Genomic DNA, 20,344 nt, shown 5'->3' with positions numbered 1-20,344 from the left:
AAACATCACTGAAGAAGCTTTACTGAGATACAATTTACACACTAAATTCCTATTAGAACTCAAAAGACACTTGAGCATTATTTTTAGAGGGATGAGGTTATCTAATGGTTAGAAGCCCAAGCACTAAAGCCACACAGATCTGATTTTGAATTCTAGCTGTTCCTTATTAGCTTTGCAGCCCTGGCGAAATTACTTAACTCATGAAGGGTTCTCTTCTCAGAAGCAAAATGGGGACGCCACCAACATGCAGGAGTTTTGTGAGGATCAAGTGAAAGTAGTATTATGTGTTAACTAGTAGTCATGATTTACTGTGTTTAATTGTTGACTGTGAGTGAAGGAAAGCGTGACATTACATATGTCTGTTTAATCCTATCTGACTATTTTTTCATCTACAGTATAAATTCTTAAAGCTTATTTTGTTTATATATCAAGGATATATAGCTATCCTTCAACCACTATAAACCAAGAAGAAAACGACACAAACTCTAGGGCTAACTTGGAATTTTTTTATTTTTAAGATTTCTTTATTTATCTGAAAGGCAGAGTTACAGAGAGGGAGAGACAGAGACAGAGAGGTCTTGAATCTACTGATTCATTTCCCCAAGTAGCCACATGGCCAGGACTGAGCCAGGAGCTTCATCCGCGTCTCCCACATAGGTGGCAGGGGCCTATGTACTTGGGCCATCTTCTGCTGCTTGTCCCACACCATTAGCAGAGAACTGGATCAGAAATGGAGCAGCCAGGACATGAAATGGCACCCATATGGGATGCCAGCATTGCAGGTGGAGGCTTTACAAGCTATGCCACCACACCATCTCATCGTTCTGTGTTGCGGCCCACTTTGCTAACAGAAGCACCTTCGTGCAGGCATTTGCTCTAGTGGTGAAGACGCTGGCCGGGACGCTGTCTGGGTTCGACACTTGGCTCCAGCTTCTTTCTGGTGCACACTGTAGGAGGCAGTGATGGTGGCTCAGGCAGCTGGGTCCCTGCCACCCAAATGGAACACCTGGATTGAGCTCCCAACTCCAGGCCTTGGTGTGTCCCATCTTGGCCACTGCAAGCATTAGTGGAGCAAACCAGCACGTGAGAGCTCTCTGTTTCTCTCAAAAATAAAAAAAGCAAGTGTGGTGGAATGAGAAGGCCGTGCCACGATGGCACTGTTGAGCGAGCGTCAGTTACTCAGGAAATGGCTTCGGAAGCCACCTGGCAAAAGGCAGTGATTGGTTACGGCATTAACCAATCCTTGAACGGATTGGTTGCCTCGGCTATATGGCTACATAAGCTGCTATATCAACTGAAATAAACGAGTCTGCGCACTGCTCGCCTCTGGCCTGCTTTCACCCGACTCCCAGTGTCTGTGTCGTGACTCTGCACCTCTTGCCCCCACTGCACTTCTCTCAGAATGAATCCACAGCAACAAGCAAGCCAAAAAAAAAAAACAAAAAAAAAAAAAAACCACACACACACACACAAAACACCCAGGAAGTACCTTTAAAATATGGATTAATAATTCATATTAGAAGTGATTTCCAAAAAAAGGGAAACATGTATTTAATTGTCCAACCTAGATTACTACTAATATTTACAGTAGCTCTAAAGCATAAGAATTACATACAAAGACTGATGCTAATAACTTAATTGCTATTATTCATTAGCTGAAGTTATATACTAAGCTAACAGGATAGCTAGTTTTCCCACATTTTGTCATTATCACTACAGGTGAAGTGAAATAGGAGCAATAAACTACAGGAGGATAAACTATTACAAAATTATCCAATGCTTCCAATTTTGCAGTAGCTTCTTATCCATTTTATTTGTAAAATATAAATAGACGATTTTCTTTTTTTTGTACTCCTAGCCATTTCTGGGTAAGCTAAAAATTTCAAGGTTTCCTGCATATTAGATCTGTTCTCAAACACAGTGGTCTTTGCTCATGGTTTTGGGCAACAAAATTCTAGCTTCCCAAGTGCTAACTGTCTAAAACTCATAAAACCTTCAAGGTTACAGGTTCTAATTTGGAGACATGAAGCTATTCTGACTGCCACTACATATGTAGAATACAGTGTAAAGACCTCTTAGGGAATTGAAATTTTAACTAATTTTCCTGTTTCTTTATGGTTTAAAAAAAAGCTATGAAAATTAAATAAAAGCTAGTCTGTGGCTCTGCTCGCTGATATAACCACTGACATTAGGGATCTGTGTAGTACTCATCGAGAGAGCAAGGGCGAAAGAGAAAGGTACAGTGCGGTGCGATGGTCAGGGCTCTGGCTTCTGAGCAGGACAGACGAGGTTCACAGGTCAGCGCTGCCATTTCCCAGGGGTCTGCTCCCCGCCACGGGCCTCAGCTGCACTGCGTTTCAGAACTGCTGTGAGGACTGAATACGGTCTCACACATGTTGTAGGCTGAAGCTGCTTGATACACGTGGTTATTTTTAACAGCAACCTTTTAACACAAACATGGCTGTTCCTTCCTGAAAATTATGAGGTATCCCTGGGGGCACTCAAGCTGTTCCGAGGTTAAGCCTCTGAGGGAGGAGCCAGGAAGGGCACACTGAGCAGCTGCCCGACTGGGGAGGATGCTGCTCGCAGGCACAGCTTGGGAACAGCTCAAAGAACCACAGCGGTGCAAGTTAGCACCAAAAGTAAAGGCTGAGGGGCCGCGCTGCGGCGTGGCAGGTAAAGCCGCTGCCTGCAGTGCTGGCATCCCACACGGGCGCTGACTCGAGACTCGGCTGCTCCACTGCCAATCATAGCTCTCTGCTATGACCTGGGAAAGCAGTGGAAGATGGCCCAAGTCCTTGGACTCCTGCACCCGCATGGGAGACCAGGAATAAGTTCCTGGTTCCTGACAGGCCCGCCTCCAGCTGCTGCGGCCATTTGGGGAGTGAAACCAGTGGATGGAAGACCTCTCTCTCTCTCCCTCTCTGAAACTCTGCCTTTCAAATAAGTAAATCTTAAAAAATAAAATAAAATAAAGGTTGGTTAGATTCTGAAAATAATGGATATAGTAAAACGGTACAACCAAAGTTATCTTTGAAATCTCATGTACAGCCATAATACACCCTCCACCTCTGGGCACCAGATGAAGTACAGAGCTCAGTCATGCAGCAGACTCGCCCGTGGATCTGTCCACCTCACTGTTCCCCTCTACATCTGCTGGAACACCTTGAAATCTGCTGCTTGTAAATGACTCTCTGTAAACCCAACTATTTATGTCACTTTTATCTGAGATTAAAGTAAAGCTGGGAAATATTAATGAAAAATAGAGAAGAGTAGATCCTATGACAACTGAAGGCAAATGTTCTGGGAACTTAATAAAAAAGACTAGTTAAACCAACTTTTTTTAATCAGTTGAAGACTAGCAAAGACAAGAAGAGATGGTAAAAATCTCGGCTTTAGACTTTGCATTTAAGTTGTTTAGACTTTAAATTTTTACTCTATATACTTTAAATTTCACTTTAAAGACACCACAACTAGAAATAAAAAAGCACGTGATGTGGTTTATGCAGAAAAGACTCAGAACATCAATCAGCAGACAGCAGTACAAGAAAAGGCCCTGGGGCAGGTGTGTGGCCCAGTGGGATAAGCTGCCCCTTGGGACCCCCACATTTCACACTGGAGTCCTAGCTACTGTGCTTCCAATACAGCTTCCAGCTAACAAGCCTGGGAAGGCAGCAAAATATGGCGCGAATACTTGGGTCCCTGTCATTCACGTAGCAGACCCAGATAAAGTTCAGCCTTCTGACCCCAGCTGTTGCCAGCATTTCTGGATTGAACCCGGAGTCTCTTCCTCTCTCTGGTCACTCTGCCTTCCAAATAAATACATCTTATAAAAAACAAAAGGAAAAAAAAGGTCTTTAGCTGACAAAATGGAGTTGTCTCTTACTTGTACTTATGCTTTTAGGATACACTCTTCAGGATATTAACTTTTTTCTTGCTCTTTTAACTGACTTAAAAAAAATTAACCAAAAACTATCCCTTTGGGTTGCGGGGAAAAACCTTCTGATGTATCTTTAAACATAACTGCTTGCTTGCACTTCAAGAAGCATGCTAGGATGAGAAAACTTGAGTGCTTCCCCTTGGTAAAATGAGGATTACTCCTCACCCTCACCGCAGCGCTGCAGTAGAGGAACACCTGCAAAGCATCGGCCAGTCTCTGACTTTTTTTTTTTTCAGGTTTATTTATTTATTTGAAAGGCAGAGTTATAGAGAGGCAGAGGCAGGGAGAGAAATCTTCCATCCACTGGTTCACCTCCCAGATGGCCCCAACAGCTGGCAGTGCAGGTGGTGGCTTTACCCGCTAAGCCAGAAGGCTGGCCCCAGTGTCTGACATCTTGAAGCTGTGCATTGAGATAACATGCATCTGCTATTCATCATGAACACAACATGCAACTGATCATAATTAGCAGGTGGTACGGTGTAGCAGGTAATGCCATTGCCTGCAGTGCTGGCATCCCATATGGGTGCTGGTTCTAGTCCCAGCTGCTCCTCTTCCAACCCAGCTCTCTGCTATGGCCTGGGAAAGCAGCAGAAGATGGTCCAGGTCCTTGGGCCCCTGCACCCGCATGGGAGACCCGGAAGATGCTCCCAGCTCCTGCTTTCAGATCGGCACAGCTCCAACCATTGCTGCCAACTGGGGAGTGAACCAGTGGAATAAAGACCTCTCTCTCTCTCTCTCTCTGCCTCTGCCTCTCTGTGACTCTGCCTTCAAATAAATGTCTTTAATAAACAAAGAATTTAACATTTATTTTAAAATACTATTTTGCACAGGGGTATGGCACTCAGTGGACTTTTCCTCTACAGACTGTCAGTCCTTCATAGAACACTGGTGGACTTTTTTAGCATTTCATATCAACTTCTTAGTATCCTCAAATGCCTTTTTAAAAAAACACTGGGTTCGAAAACAACTTGAGTGTAGACAACCAAAACTAAATTTTTAAAATTTCCTCATTTAAAGCATAGTAACTTCACAGACATTAGACAGCACACAGTGTTATCAACCTACCCATATGAGGTTCAATAACAATCTGTGGTAATAGCAAACAGTGGGTATTTGGGGAAGGGGCATTATGGACGGGGTAGAAACATGTATGACAGCTTTACCTCATCGTAGTTCATCGTCCTGTACCTCTGAATCACCTTTCCTAACAGCACTGGACAAAACCTCTTATTTGCTATTCCAAGACCAATCCTGACTGAGTACAGCCACTCTGAAATCATCTGCCCCATAAAAACTTCCATGCGGCTCTATGTTCTGAGTATTAAATAGATTTCCATTTAAACTATCAAATCAGTGAAGACATACTCCAGCTTTCTGCTCATGCAGACCCTGGGAACAGCAGTGTTGGCTCAAGTAGCTGGGGCCCTGCCACCCAAGTGGGAGACCCGGACTGACCTCCCAGCTCCCCGCTTCACCCCCTGACTGTGGGAGCATCTGTGGAATCAACCAGCACATACGAGCTCTTTTTCTGTGTATGTCCTTCTGCCTCTTAAATAGGAAATAAAAACCAACCAAACAAAAACCCTTATTTTAATGACAAACTGTAAGAAAAACTTTTTTCCTTCTCTATTACTATTTCCAGTATTTCTTTTCTGACACCAAATGAGTGGGGTTTTTCCTCCATCAAGTAATTCTTCAATTATCTGCTGACACCAACTAGAGTGTCCTACCATGTCCCTCCATTTTGACACTGTCTACCTGAAGCTGGTGCAAACCAGAGACTGAGGGCCCCTCAGAGGCCAGTCTCAAGCCCATGCTACCACCTGAGCCTCTGACTGGCTAGGAACCAGAAGTTCCCCAACCCTTTCCTTGATAAAGAACAGGCTAAAATGGCTCAGAGAACCACAGAACAGTTTCCTTATCTGATTATGGGCTTATTATAAAAGAACACAACTCAAGGACAACCTGATGGAGGAGACGCACAAAGCAGGCTGGGGGGAGGGGCGTGGCACTTCCAGGCCCTCTCCATGGACAGCACCCTCGAGGTACCTCCATGATTCACCCACCTGGAAGTCCTCTGAATCCATGCTTTGGGATTTTAATGAGGCTTCACTACACAGGCTGACTGCTGAAACAACTGTCCAGTGGTCATCAACTCATCCTCCAGCCCCTCTCTGTCCACCACACAGCCTGGGGAGTGGGTGGAGGGGGAGGGAAAGGACCCCACCTCCTCTACACATAGGCTGGTCCCTGTGACAACCAGCTCCTGTCCTTAGGGGCTTCCCAAGAGTCACCTCATTCATGTCTAGTCAGCCGTTGCTGAAAGGGACTTGCTATGAATAACAAAAGATGGCTCTCCCACTTAGGAAATTACAAGAATTTTTGGAACTCTGACAGGAAGACCAAACTATGTTTCTTATGTCACAATATCACACAGACATCATCTTTCATTCCCTGCTACTTCCTTTCCCTGTGGGCTCACACTATTTAGAATCCCTTCTCCACATTCCTTCCTTTGTAATGACCGACTGGAAACAAACTGGATACTCTTTCTAAAATAATGATTTGCTCATTTTGTAACATAATTAGAAACCAATGGCTCTATAATACACTTGTCTAAATTCCTCAACATGGGGCCGGAGTTCTGGTGCAATGGGGTAAGCTGCCATCTGCAACAGTGGCATCCCATGTGAGTTGCAGGGTCGCATCCAGCCTGCTCTGCTTCCAATCAGCTCCCTTGCAATGCACCTGGGAAAGCAGCAGACGATGGCCCAAGCGCTTGGGCCCCTGTCACCCACATGGAAAATTTGGATCAAGCTCCTGGCTTCGGCCTGGCCCAGGTTCAGACCAGCCTGACCACTTGAGGAGTAAACCAGCAGACAGAGATTCTCTCTCCCTTTCCCCTCTAACTATGCCTTTCAAATAAGTAAATTAATCTATAAAAAAAAGAGAAAGAAATCCTTTAACCTGCCAGTGAACACCTTTCCCAAGTGCTATCCTGAAGTACCTTGGAGGTCTCGCACTCACAAACTGACCTAAGTCATTGATTCACATGTCTTGTGTTTTTCTCTCGCCAGGATGTTTGCTGTCAGTATCAATCTTTCTGCCTAGATTACCTTTGCCTGCCACTGGGACTCAAAAGCTTAATTTACACACTTATTTTCCTAACATATAACTCTGAAGATACAGGAAAGCACACAACAGTTACAGAAAAATTACAAAGTTTATGGCCTTAGACTCTGCTCATCTTACTGTGCCATAATTTCTTAAGTCTCACAACTTATGAGAGAACACCTAGCACAGTGGAATTAGGTATTCAAGCCAGGGAAGTGATGGACAGGAATCAGAAAATTTCTCAAAAAGTACAGGAAAAAAGGTAGATGGGACAAAGAAACCAGCACTTACAAAGCACAGTAATTTAAATAAGAGGTTAAGCAACAATATATTAAATAAACCATAGTTTGGGTTTTCACTTCTCATACAACTAAAGAATTTCCAATTTCTTCAAAGAACTGAGTCTAGTGATTCTGATGGTCTAAACAAGAGAACCAGGCTGCTTTATTAGTTCAACTATTGACACCTGACATGATATTTACATATAACAAACATAAATGACACTGATGGTGAAAGTGTCATTGGGGAAAGATACTGAAGGAGAGGTGGTTTTGTTTGTTTTTTTTAAGCTTGATCATTATCTTGACCTACACGTTCGTTCACCCTCTACCAAAAGATATGTATAATCTACAGTTTTCACTGTGGGCCCCTGCTTAGTTCAAATCTCACCTGATCCAGGAGTGATAAGTGGCCCTTCTAATTCAAGTGCCTCATCTTCGGACTGGTCATCTAGTTTTTTCTTTTTTTTCTTTGTTGGATCCCGGGGTTTTTTTAACAGAGAAAGTTCTTCAGGGTGTCTGATATCTGTTAAGACAAAAATGTATTATTTTACAAAACCAAAGAAAATGTAAACATATTACGCTTAAATTTGCTTATTAGTCTACTTCAAGATAAGAATCTGTAATTTCTTTCTGTGTGTGTCTGAATTTTGCCAGACTCATACCATGCAAAATACTGTAGTATGACACTTCTTTTAAAACACTCAGTAAGTAGAGAGACAAAACTCATGCCCCAAATGCTTGCAACTGTCCCCCAGCTAGGACCAAAGTCGGAGGGAGCCAGGAACCCAATTAGTTAAGCTACCTCCATAGCCTCCTAGGGTCTAAATTAGGAGAGAAGCTGAAGTTAGGGGGTCAGAGCCAGGAGCTGAACCCAGGTATTCCAACGTAGGACATAGATATCTTTTTTTTTTTTTTTTTTTAAGATTTGATTTTACTTATTTGAAAGATTTACAGAGAGGTAGATCCAGAGAGAGAGAGAGAGAAGGTCTTCCATCCACTGGTTTCACTCCCCAAATGATGGCAAGGGCCAGGGCCAGAGCTGAGCTGATGCGAAGCCAGGAGCCAGGAGTTTCCTCTGGGCCTCTCACGCAGGCGCAGGGGCCCAAGGACTTGGGCCATGTTCCACTGCTTTCCCAGGGCACAGCAGAGAGCCAGATCGGAAGTGGAGCAGCCGGGTCTCCAACCAGTGCCCATATGGAATACTGGCGCTGCAGGCCACAGCTTTAACCCGCTGCGCCACAGCACTGGCCCAGGACACAGACATCTGAATGGGTATCTTAACAAGCAGGCCAAATGTCTGCCACCTGACACTTAAAAAAACAAAAACTACAACAACAATATCTACCCAAACCATTCTTAATTCATACAGTAAGTGTAATGATTTCAAATGACCCACTAGGCTATAAAAAGAAAATATTAGAGCTTTTATCTATGTATTATTATTTACCTAAAATTGGAAGAAATTAAGCTTTGTACTATATGGCAGCCCTCATTCACTTTGAGCATAAGGTACACATGATACATGAAGTAAATGTAATGATAATTTCACTTCATTACCAAGTCTCAAGTTTTGAGCCTTGTAACAAATGGCTAAGAGTTGCTAAATTTTGAGTAGTCTGATGGGAGGCAAATGGTTAAAGGGACAAGAGAAACAAAGGAAGACTGAAACAGACGTATTACATTACAAATTTTAGAAACCACGTTCACAAACCTGCAATTTTCTTCCCAAACTGAGCGATAGATTCAATGGGTTCCCAGTCAAAATGACAGATTTTTTTTGGTAGAAATTGACAAAAAGCTTTTACAATTTTTACAGGAATCAGAACAATCCTAGAATAATAAGACAAAAAAATCACAGGAGGAGTGGGTGTCAGCGTACAGCTGCTTAAGATGCTCCCATCACGTCCGAGTAACTCAGCTCCAGCTCCTGATTCCAGGGGACCCGGGGAGGCGGCAGTGATGGCTCCGAGAGCTGCAGTCCTGCCGCCTATGTTTGAGCCATCCTGCTGCCTTCCAGGGTCCCCGTGAGTAGGAATGTTTGCGGGCACTACACTGTATGCCAGAGTGTGAAGAAAACAGACAATACAACACACATCGCACACGACTTGCAAAGCCACAGATGGTGACCTTACGGGGTCAAAGTTTCCATGTGGCAGATTACATCTTCAGGAGCCCACACAACCTCCAGAAAGAAGCAAGCTGACATAAATTCAGGAAGCTTTTTGTTGTAGAAAACCCAACACTGGAATCCCTCATACTGCTGCAGACAGAGCTGCCGAGGCACAAGTTAAGGCAGAAGTGTATCGTCAGACCACCTGGATTCACCTCCCAACCCCACTGTTTATTAGCTGTGTGACTGGTCGAGCTAGTCAGTCTGTCACTGCCCAAGTTTCCTCATCTGTAAAATGACAACAGTACCTGAGAAGGTTGCTGTAAAAATTAAATGACACATAACAAGTGCCACCAGTAGTGCTCCTCATCTTGGGGATAAGACCCCCAGGGGACGCCTGAAACTGTACACACTCAGTGTGGTACTGTATATATTAACTTTCCCTCCACACAAACACACCTAGAATAAAACTAATCAGACACAGCCAGAGCAACAACTAGTAAAATGCAATATATTATAGTAAAAATTATGTCAGTATGGTTTCTCTCTTTCTCTATTTACCTTACTGTACTACACACTCTTCTCGCAGATGATACTTAAGGGAGGAACTATACTGCCTCTCTTTCGTATATCCAAATTGCCAGCATCACTACCCCGTGCTTTGGGACTGGCCAGTACAGTAAGGGTTACTTGGACACAAGCACTGTGCTAGTTAAGCTGGTAACTGAGATGGCTACTACGTGACGAAGGAGCGGAAGTATATACATGCTGGACAAAAGGATGATTCACCCCCCCTACAGAAACGGCCCAAGATTTTATCCTACCACTAAGATCACATGTACTTTTTAGAACTTGCGAATTATTTTTACAATTTTCCATGTAATCTTTTCAGATCATGGTCAACAACCAGTAACTGAAATCATGGAAATCAAGACTGCAGATAAGAGGGAAATTTCTGTAAACTTTTTCTGAAATTATATAAAACAGACAATTATGTTAAAACATTAGAAATATATAACCCATTTAAAATCCATTTTTTAAAAAATGGAGTAGGTAGGACACATTATGGCCTGCTTAGTACACCCACACCCTATACCGTATGTGCTGATTCAACCCCCAGCTACTCCACCCTTCTCAACTAGCTTTCTGTTAATGAGCCTGGGAAGCACCAGATGATGGCTCAAGTGTAGGAGCCCCTACCACCCATGTGGGAGGCCTGGGTGGAGTCTGGCTTCAGCCTGGTTGTTAGGGGCATTTGCAGAGTGAACCAGTGGATGGAAGATCTCTCTCTGGCTCTCCCTCTGTCACTCTGCCTTTCAAACAAGTCCTTTGAAAAAGAAAAGGGGGAGGGCACGGATATGGACTAGGGAGGAAGTCGGGGGAACAACGCAGCTGAGAGGCTTCCAACCGTCTGTGTCCGGACTTGTAAGCCAATACAACTCACCACTTTCCCACAATGCACCTACACCACGTCCATCAGGAAGACCGCTCCACATGCACACAGGCACTGAGCTCCACGTGGAGGGGCAATGAAAACCTTTCCAGAGGACAAGACATGCACTGAGCACTGTCAATGCACTGGGGAAATCAGTGGAAGACAGCCCAAGTGTCTGGGCCTCAGACAACCTTCTGGGAGACCCAAATGAAGCTCCTGGCTTCACCCCCTTGTGTATATTCAATTAGGGCACCACCCCTACCAACACAGGGGACCACTGAACTGGCGGGCGTGCATTCCTCTTCTCTTGGCATGCGACTCTCAAGGGACTGCCCACATGCACAGGTGACTGTGTACCTGCTCTCTACCTCTTTAAACAAACACTACTTCCATTCTGGCACTTTACCTATGACTCGGCTTTGAAGTCCTATTTCATACAGAGGCAAGAACCTGGAATAAAACAGCTGAGGACAACATTCCAGTAACAGTCTGACTATTTAAATGACTACTTTAGTAGGTACCTAACATTCTGTACCACAAGTTCCTAATTGAGCCCATTGGAAGTAAAAGTCCTACAAACACGTATGTGCATCTTTTCCCATAATGTGTTTCTTTCAGAATTGCCAGAGAAATTACTGGACCCAAGATAAAAACCATTTTAAGGCAAAAGTGGAAAAGAATGAGAGTGTGTGTCATTTTTAATTTTTGTAATTCTTATTTGTTTTTAAATAACAAAGAAACAAAGACAGAAAAGATTTGCAGATATGGGAAGAACATTCACTCCCCAAATGCCTACAACAGTTGGGGCTGGGCCAGGTGGCAGCCAGGAACTTCATTTGGGTGTCCCACGTGGGTGGCAGGAACGCAAATACCAGGGCCATCATCTGAGGGTTTCATCCCTGGGCTTTCGTTAGCAGGAAGCTGGAATAGGAAACTGGGATAAGGGCATCCCAGCAGTGGTTGTTTGTTTTTTTTTTTTTTTTTTTGGATAGGCAGAGTTAGACAGTGTGAGAGAGAGAAAGGTCTTCCTTCCATTGGTTCACCCCCCAAATGGTTGCTACGGCCGGTGTGCTGTGCCAATCCGAAGCCAGGAGCCAGGTGCTTCCTCCTGGTCTCCCATGCTGGTGCAGAGCCCAAGCACTTGGGCCATCCTCCACTGCCTTCCCAGGCCACAGCAGAGAGCTGGACTGGAAGAGAAGCAACTGGGACAGAACCGGCGCCCCAACCGGGACTAGAAACTGGAGTACTGGCGCCACAGGTGGAGGATTAGCCTAGTGAGCTGTAGCGCCGGCCTCCAAGCAGTGTTTTAACTAGTGCTCCAAATGCGTGCCCCTGTGTCCATTTTCTAAAGCTCTGCTTATTTGAAAAATCATATTTTCATCTTGTTTTAATTTACATCTTTCATTAGTAGTGATGTATATCTTACCATGTTTTTAGTCACATGTATGTCTTTCCTTTGCTCGTTTTCTATCAGATTTTTTCAGTGCAAAATCAGTCTGCATGGGAGTAACTACAGCAAACCACATGAGACTTTATTTTAAAAAGATTTATTTGTAGGGGCTGGTGCTGCGGGAGGGGGAAGGGGAAGGGGAGGGGGCGAGGGCAAGGGCCAGGGAGAGGGAGGTATCTTCCATCCACTGATTCACTTCCCAGATGACTACAATGGCTAGGCCGAAGCCAAGAGCCAGGAGCTTCTCTCTGGTCTCCCAAGAGGTTGTCAGAGGCCCACTTGGGCTATCTTCCACTGTTTTCCCAGGTGCATTAACAGGAAGCTGGATAGGAAGTGGAGCAGCCCGGACATAAATCAGTGGCCAAACATCACAACACCCCACACACTTTACACTGGATTTAAAAAATTTTTTTTTATTCTGGGACTGGTGCTGTGATACAGTGGATTGGGCCACCATGCATGGTGCCAGCATCCCATGTGGGTGCTGATTCATGTCCTGACTGCTCCACCTCTGATCCTCTTAACGTCCCGGGAACAGTAGCCAAAGACGGCTCAGGTGCCTGGCCCCTGCCACCCTTGTCGATAACCTGGAAGAAGCTCCTGCCTCCAGCCTGGTCTAGATCCAGCCACTGAGGTCATCTGGGAAGTGAATCAGTCAATGGAAGATCTCTTTCTCTGTCTCTTCCCTTCAAATAAATAAATCTTTACAAAAAATTTATACACACACTGTCCCATGTTTAAATAAGAAATCAAAAACAAATTACTTTAGTAACTATATGGCCTTTTTGTGTTTCTGCTGGTTATCTGAATGTTACTACTAAGAAAATTCTAGCATGCCTTAGGATTTTGTTTTGTTTTGTACTTTACAGACTATTTTTGATGTGGTGTTTGACACCTGAAAATGGAATTAACAGAAAAGTTATTCTATACAGATGTGTGATCACAGAATAGGTAAATATAACTACTTTTTGACTATTAATAAACTTAAGGTAAGCATATCTTAAATACTATGCAAAATCACATTAAAAAGAAATGCTTGGGGCCAGCACTGTAGCGTAGTGGGTAAAGACACTGTATACAGTGCCAGCATCCCATATGGGCACTGGTTCGAGTCCTGGGGGCTCTACTTCCAATCCAGCTCTCTGCTATGGCCAGGGAAAGCATACAAAGATGGCCTAAGTCCTTGGGCCCCTGCACAGGCATGGGAGACCTGGAAGAAGTCCTGGCTCCTGGTTTTGGTTCAGCGCTACTCCAGTCGTTGCGGCCATTTGGGGAGTGAACCAGAAGACGGAAGACTTTCTCTCTGCCTCTCTGTAACTCTGCCTTTGAAATAAATAAATCCTGTGTTCCCTCAGCTTTCACTGCCATCACTACCATGGTAGAAGGAAAAAAAAGGCATTAGAAGAGGTGGCGTTGTGGCACAGCAGGTTTAGCCACAGCTTGTGATGCCTGCGTCCCATATCTGTGTACTGGTTTGAGTCCTAGTTGCTCTGCTTCCAATCCAGCTTCCTGCTAATGTGCCTAGAAAGGTACTCGAAGATGGCAAGTACTTAGTCTCCTGCCAGTGTAAGGGAGACCTGCACCTGAGTTTCTGCCTCCTGGCTTTGGCCTGGCCAAAATCTGGCTCTTGTGGCCATTTGGGTAGCAAACACTACAGTGGATGCAAAATCTTTGTCTTTTGTTCTATTTAAAAAAAAATAATTTGGTAGTACAGGGTGAAAACCCTAAAAATACGGAAGGATATAAAATGATCACAACTGAGACATCTATCATGCTTCTATTACAACTCACCAGTCACCGGCTAGTGGGAGAAAAAGAAGCAAGCGTGTGTAATACGAGAAGTCCTTACAAGTGTTTCCGTTATGCTCACTAGGCTTAGGAATCCCTGTACTACATGACTCAACACTTTGACATTTTTGTTCCTAGGTCACTTCCTGTCCAGCTCACAAGCCAGTTATTCATAACTAGAAGAATGAATATTGTTAACCAGCTTTGCAGTCTAAGTATATGAGACCACTACTAACTAAATGGGCCCATGAGAATTGTTTATGAAGTCAATCGTAATACTAGCATTAAAAAACACATGCTTGGGACACACTCTCAGATATTCTTGGTAGCTCAGGGCTCTTGTTTTTAAAAAGTCCTGATTCCTATTTCATAAGAACTAGTACTGCAGGCAGGGGGAGTGGTTGATAGCTCTATACTGAAAATAGCTGGTGACTGTGCATGAAGTGTGAATAAGTGTTTTTAATTCACTGAATAACAAAACAGTAGAGTCAACCTATCCCTACACATAAGTTACTAACGATTCGACTGATAGGAATTTAGGACTTACTGATTTACTCTAAGTCTTATATCAAGAGGGAACTAAGCCAGTGATGTTAGGCATCTGAATCATGTGAACAAGACTGGGGCTGGAACACTGTCTAACTAAAAAGATTGACACTACTGCAAAACTCCAAAAGGTCAATGAGACATGAAAACCGTATGTGGACATATTAATAAATAGTGCCATCCCTTTATGCTAAATTGTGCAGTTCATTAAAAAAAATAAGCTAGAGCTTACGAGGCACTGCACAAAGAGAGCAGTGTGCCAGAGCCTCTTCCTAACCAAAAGACCCACTGTGTACACAGCAATGCACGTAACATTTGTTATAGTCGATAGGATGGTGGCACGCAGGACGGATTGCTGATCTAGGGCGACAAACGACATAAACAGGGTGAGAGCCAAAGCAGGGGCGCCGCTTCAGTGCAAAGGATTCTCGGAGAAGGTAACACTTAAGTTTTAAAAAACCCTCCTTGAATTTGATTAAACAAGTACATTGGGCTCTTGTGTTTATTTTCTTTCACTCCCTTTTAAAATCACGCAAAAGATAAAGAAATAAAACATAAATCTAAAGGATAAAAGGTGTGGGGGGGATATTAGATAAAAAAAAGTCAGAAAAATTTTGAGACAGAAACCAGATAGAAGAAACAGTAAAGGTTATACAATGTGGAGAGAGAGAGAATACCAAGGTGCTTGTAGTAGCCATCAAGGGGAACACACGATTCACTGTTCCATGCCACCAGGCATGATCAAACACCGAAAACACAGACCACAGCTCATGAAAAACCGCAGTCCACTCCATTATTAGACAAAAACTCTTTGGAATTCTTTCAAAAAGAACCCGAATAGCCCTAGGGAAAGATCTTTTAAATACTAACATTTAAGAAAGCTTGGTCAACATGTAAATACCTTACAGAGGTGGTGACGAGCTAAACTCCATACAGTACAGGGCATCTGATCAGATATTCCTAGTGTCCTATCACATCCAACCATTACTAGACATTTGAGAAAAGCCTCTTGGGGTAGGCAGAATTCTACTAATATCCCCAGAAGATTCCGACTCCTAGCTCTAAATCAAACACTAACCTGGCCACTGCTACGAAGAAGCCGCAAACTGAATCAAGGTTACTAGTAACTCGATGTTAGGGAGATTAGCCTTGATTATTTGGGCGGGCCCATTATAGTAACACTGGGCCTTACCAGCAGGAGACAGAACAGAGAATCAGAGGGGAACTGAGACAGGAGAGGTCAGATGGATTCAGTGGTGAGGAAACTTGCCGTTGCTGACCCTGAAGAGCGAGGCGAGTCGCCACAGCAATGCATGCAAGAGGTCTGAGGAGCTGAGAGTGACCCTTGGCACATGAGTCAGGGGAAACCAAAGCCCAAACCCACCTGGAACCAAGTTCTCAGCACAGAATTAACTCTCAGAGCCTCCAGGAAGGAACACGATCCGGCTGACAACTGGACTTCAGCTTTCTAAGACCTGAAGTAGAAGATCCAGATGGGCCACGCCAGTGTGAAGCTCTGAGACACGCAGGTGGGAACAGAGCGGTGCTAGGGACGACCCGCCTGCTTCTGTGGCGTATGCCTGCATGAGGGAGTCTTTGAAGGCTGCGGAGATGGCGGGTGTCAGGGGGAGCACACGGAGATTCAGAGGGGGATAATCACGGGGCCGTTTCGAACACGTTCAATTTGGAAGGTTGGTGAGAGAAATGGTTCTGTTACCGTACCAATGCTTTGATGTACAAGACTAGAACATCTAGGAAATATTAAGAATGGAGGGTCTCAATCAAGATGAACAGGAACCTGATTTACCCTCCTGCTTTATTTAACCAATTATGAAAAAAAGAAAAAGGTTTGGGGAAACTAGATAACAAGAAAGAGAAAGGAAAGGCGGAGAGGATGAATGCTGGGTTAAGAGAAGGGGGCTGCATACGGAACATTACGGAGGTCCACAGAGGCGTCCCTGGAGTCTGGCTAAATCCTGGTCTGGGCAGCTGTGAGAGGAAATACCCGAACTGGGAAAGGACTGATGGCTGAAATGGTTAAAGTTCCCCACAGGGAGACTGGAAAGACTTCTACACAGGGCGAGCAGAAGAATCCCAGGAACTATCACTGAAGTAGCGAGGCCCTAAGGTTAATAGCAAAACGATCAAACTGATTTCCAAGTAATCTGACTGGTGACTAAAAAAAAAGCCAATGCTACTTAAAGGAACTTTTAAAACAATCCAGTCGGGGCTGGCGCTGTGGTTCAGCGGGTTAATGGGTTAATGCCTGGCCTGAAGCACCAGCATCCCATATGGGTGCCGGTTCTAGTTCCAGCTGCTCCTCTTCTGATCCAGCTCTCTGCTGTGGCCTGGGAAAGCAGGGGAAGATGGCCCAAGTCCTTGTGCCACTGCACCCACATGGGAGACCCAGAAGAAGCTCCTGGCTTCGGATCGGTGCAGCTCTGGCCATTCTAGCCATTTGGGGAGTGAACCAGCGGATGGAAGACCTCTCTCTCTGTCTCTACCTCTTTCTGTAACTCTTTCAAATAAATAAAATAAATCTTTAAAAAAAAAATCCAGTCACCAACCACATAAAATCAATAGAGCTTTGCACTGAATCAAATAGTATTAGTTATAAAATGAGTCAGGAAAATGGGTAAAATAAGAAGCAAAGGAAAAGGAAAAGGAAAGGAGAGAGGGAGGAACACAGAAATAATTCAGATGACAGAACCAGTAATCAATGATATTGGAACAGATATTAAAGTATGCTCCATATGTTCAAGAAAGTACAGGGACATACAGACATAATAAAGAGAAACATTAAAGATGAATATTTATTCCAGTGGCAAAAAATACATCTGAAATGAAAATTACGCTTGACAGTTTAACAGTAGATTAGCAAAAGATCAATGAACTTGAAGAGATAAGAGACATTATCCAAAACACAGCCCAGAGAATGCAAACTGACACAGCCTCAGTGAGTGACCTGTGAACAGTAACACCTGCACAACACACACGAAACCGGAGTCTCACAGGCCGAGGGGAAGGGACAGCAACAACCAGCTGAAGAGCTAATGGCTGAACAGCCTGCAGATGTAACAATCCAAGGAACCGAAAATAAAATAAACCTCAAGAAAACTGTTGCAGAACACATCATAATTAAACTGTTAAAGCCAGGATAAAAGGATACACTCTTACAGGCCAACAAAAACAACCAGAGGAGCAAATAAAATGAAGGCACATTGAGACTTTATACACAAACAAAAGGTAAAGAATTAATCACCAATAGACTTGTATAATAAAAAGAAAGATCCACGAATTTTCTTTAGGTAGAAGAAAAAGGCTGGGAAAAGGATCCTTAAATAGAATACTGAAAAATGACCAATCTGTAGGCAACGACCGTTTTCCTCCTTTTTGAATACTTTATTGCTTTAGGGTAAAAAAACATATTGTGAGTTTTAGTATAAGTAGGCGTAAAAATGTATGACAGCAGGACAAAGCACAGCAAGGGTAAAATGGAATGAAATACTGGAGGTTATTACACTATGCTTAACGTGGCACACTACTTGAAGGTATGCTGTGAATACACTGAAGTCATGTATTGTAAACCTTAGAGCAACTCCAAAAAAGGTAGAAATAGAAACTGCTAGTCACAGCTGGAGATAAATGCCATCACAACAAACAACAAAAACATGGACCCAACAGAAAGGCAGGAAACACTGGAACCACAGACATCTCAGACTGGTCTTCATCAAAAATTAAAACTGTTGTACCTCATAAAGGACTGTTAACAAAAGGTATGCCATAGACTGTTAGAAAAAATATTTATAAAACATATCCAATAAAGTATCCATATCAGAATGTATAAAAATGCCTTCAACTCAATCGAACAACAAAAACAACCTAATTTAAAGGAGACTGGAGGGTGGCTGAGACGTCTCACTGACGAAGTCACAGGGTGGCAGCATTAGTCATTAGGTAACGCACACTGAAGTCATCCCACATCCACGCCAACAGTCAAAGCTCAAGAACTCTGCAGGGACACGGCGTACCTGCAACTCTCACGTACGGGACTGAGAAGGCAAAATCGCACAGCCACTCTAGAAAAGAACTTGACCACATTTTATAAAGTTAAACTGCTTATCACATGGCCCAGAGTCTTACAAGTACTTACCAAAAGCAATGAAAACCACGTCCCCTCAGTGACCTCCAAGTCGGCAAAGGCTTTACTTTTAACAGCCCCAAACGGGAGAGAACACAAATGCCCCTTGGCAGATGGATTATCACATTATGCTATCTGTGTAACAGGATACTACTCAGTAATAAGGTGGAATGAACTGGTGTGCACAAGAACATGGAAGAAGGGCAAGTGCATTCTGCCAAGTCGAGGAAGCCATACAGAAAAGGCCACACAAGTAGTGCTTTGACCCCATTTACACGGCATCAGAAAAGCCATAGCGACAGAGGCAGACCAGTGGTTACCAGGGGCTGGAAGGGTAAAGGGGCTTGTAAAGGCTATAAGGGAGTGTTTTAGGGTGATCAAACTGTTGTGTACCATTCTGCTGGCACACCTGTCCAAACACTAAGTTTTACCATTAAGATTACTTTATCTTAAATTATGCCTTAGTAAAGTTGGTTAAAAATGTAAGTAAAAGCAAAAGATAGAGTTTATATAAGCCCTTAGATACTTCCTTTAATCAAAAAATTTTTAAGCTTTTGAGCATTTTCCTCAGGTGACCTCAGATAACGGGGGCATGTGACATGGCAGTTAGGACGCCAGCTGGGACGCCCACATCCCATATCAGAGTGCCTGGGAGCTCCTGCTGCTGTGCATCCTGGCAGGCAACAAGTGATGGCTCAGGTTTTTGGGTGCCTGCCACTGATGTGGGAGACCAGGACTGAGTTCCTTTCTCCTGGCTTTGGCCTGGCTTGGTTCAGGCCATTGCCATTATTTGGGAAGTGAACCAGTGGATACGAGATAGGTCTATTTCAAATAAACTAAATAAAAAAAAAAAATTAAAGGCAAAGGGCATGTGGCAGACCTGCTGATGGGCTAATTCACCAGCCATCTGCCTCCAATATAAGGACATTGGAAAATTTAAATATTCATATTTCCTCAGTCTCTCTTGCAGAAAAAGGCAGCCATAGGATGCAAGGTGAGTCAATACTATGTGAGGGAAGCTTTGGGGAAATTTTTTGTTTTCGTTTCTTAAGATTTATTGATTTATTTTAGAAAGGCATGGGGTGGGAGAGACAGATCAAGAAGTTCATTCCCTAAATGCCTGGCGAGCTCTGGGCCAGGCTAAAGTCAGGAGCACAGAATACATCCGGGTGTCCCTCATGGGGGTACTTAAGACATCAGCAAGGAGCTGGATCAGAAGTGGAGCCCTCTGAACTTGATTTGATCTGGCACTCTGATATGGGATGCTGGCGTCACAAGCAGCAGCTTAACCCACTGCACCACAATGCTGGCCTCAGAAGTTTTGGCTTTACTGACACAGATGTGAGAACACAGCTCAGCAGACCCTCTGCCTGCGGAATGTGCTGTAAGCCTGAAGCTCCGGAAGGCAAGCATCTCACAAACAAGAGGCCCAGTAACACGCTGAGTGTGTGTGGGGAGCTGTGGGAAGCAAGGCGCTCAGACACAACTGAGTGACCACCCCAGTCCCACACACCACTTAAGAGTTTTCTGATAGCCCAG

At 43.9% G+C, this 20,344-nt stretch overlaps 1 protein-coding gene across 6 annotated transcripts in view; it reads right to left on the bottom strand.

The window, feature by feature from the left end:
• Window positions 1-20,344, bottom strand: part of FERMT2 (FERM domain containing kindlin 2) — an 82,367-nt gene that overhangs the window by 19,573 nt on the left and 42,450 nt on the right. For all 6 annotated transcript variants that reach the window (XM_051822198.2, XM_051822199.2, XM_051822201.2 and 3 more), the window contains exon 4: window positions 7,724-7,858. In XM_051822198.2, the coding sequence (XP_051678158.1) occupies window positions 7,724-7,858 (135 nt within the window). The remainder of the gene's footprint in view (window positions 1-7,723; window positions 7,859-20,344) is intronic.

The sequence above is a fragment of the Oryctolagus cuniculus genome, chromosome 12 (genome assembly GCF_964237555.1).
Source record: "Oryctolagus cuniculus chromosome 12, mOryCun1.1, whole genome shotgun sequence".
Taxonomy (NCBI): Eukaryota; Metazoa; Chordata; class Mammalia; order Lagomorpha; family Leporidae; genus Oryctolagus; species Oryctolagus cuniculus.
The sequence above is the reverse complement of the archived record's forward strand: the minus strand, read 5'-3'. Positions and strand labels throughout refer to the sequence as shown.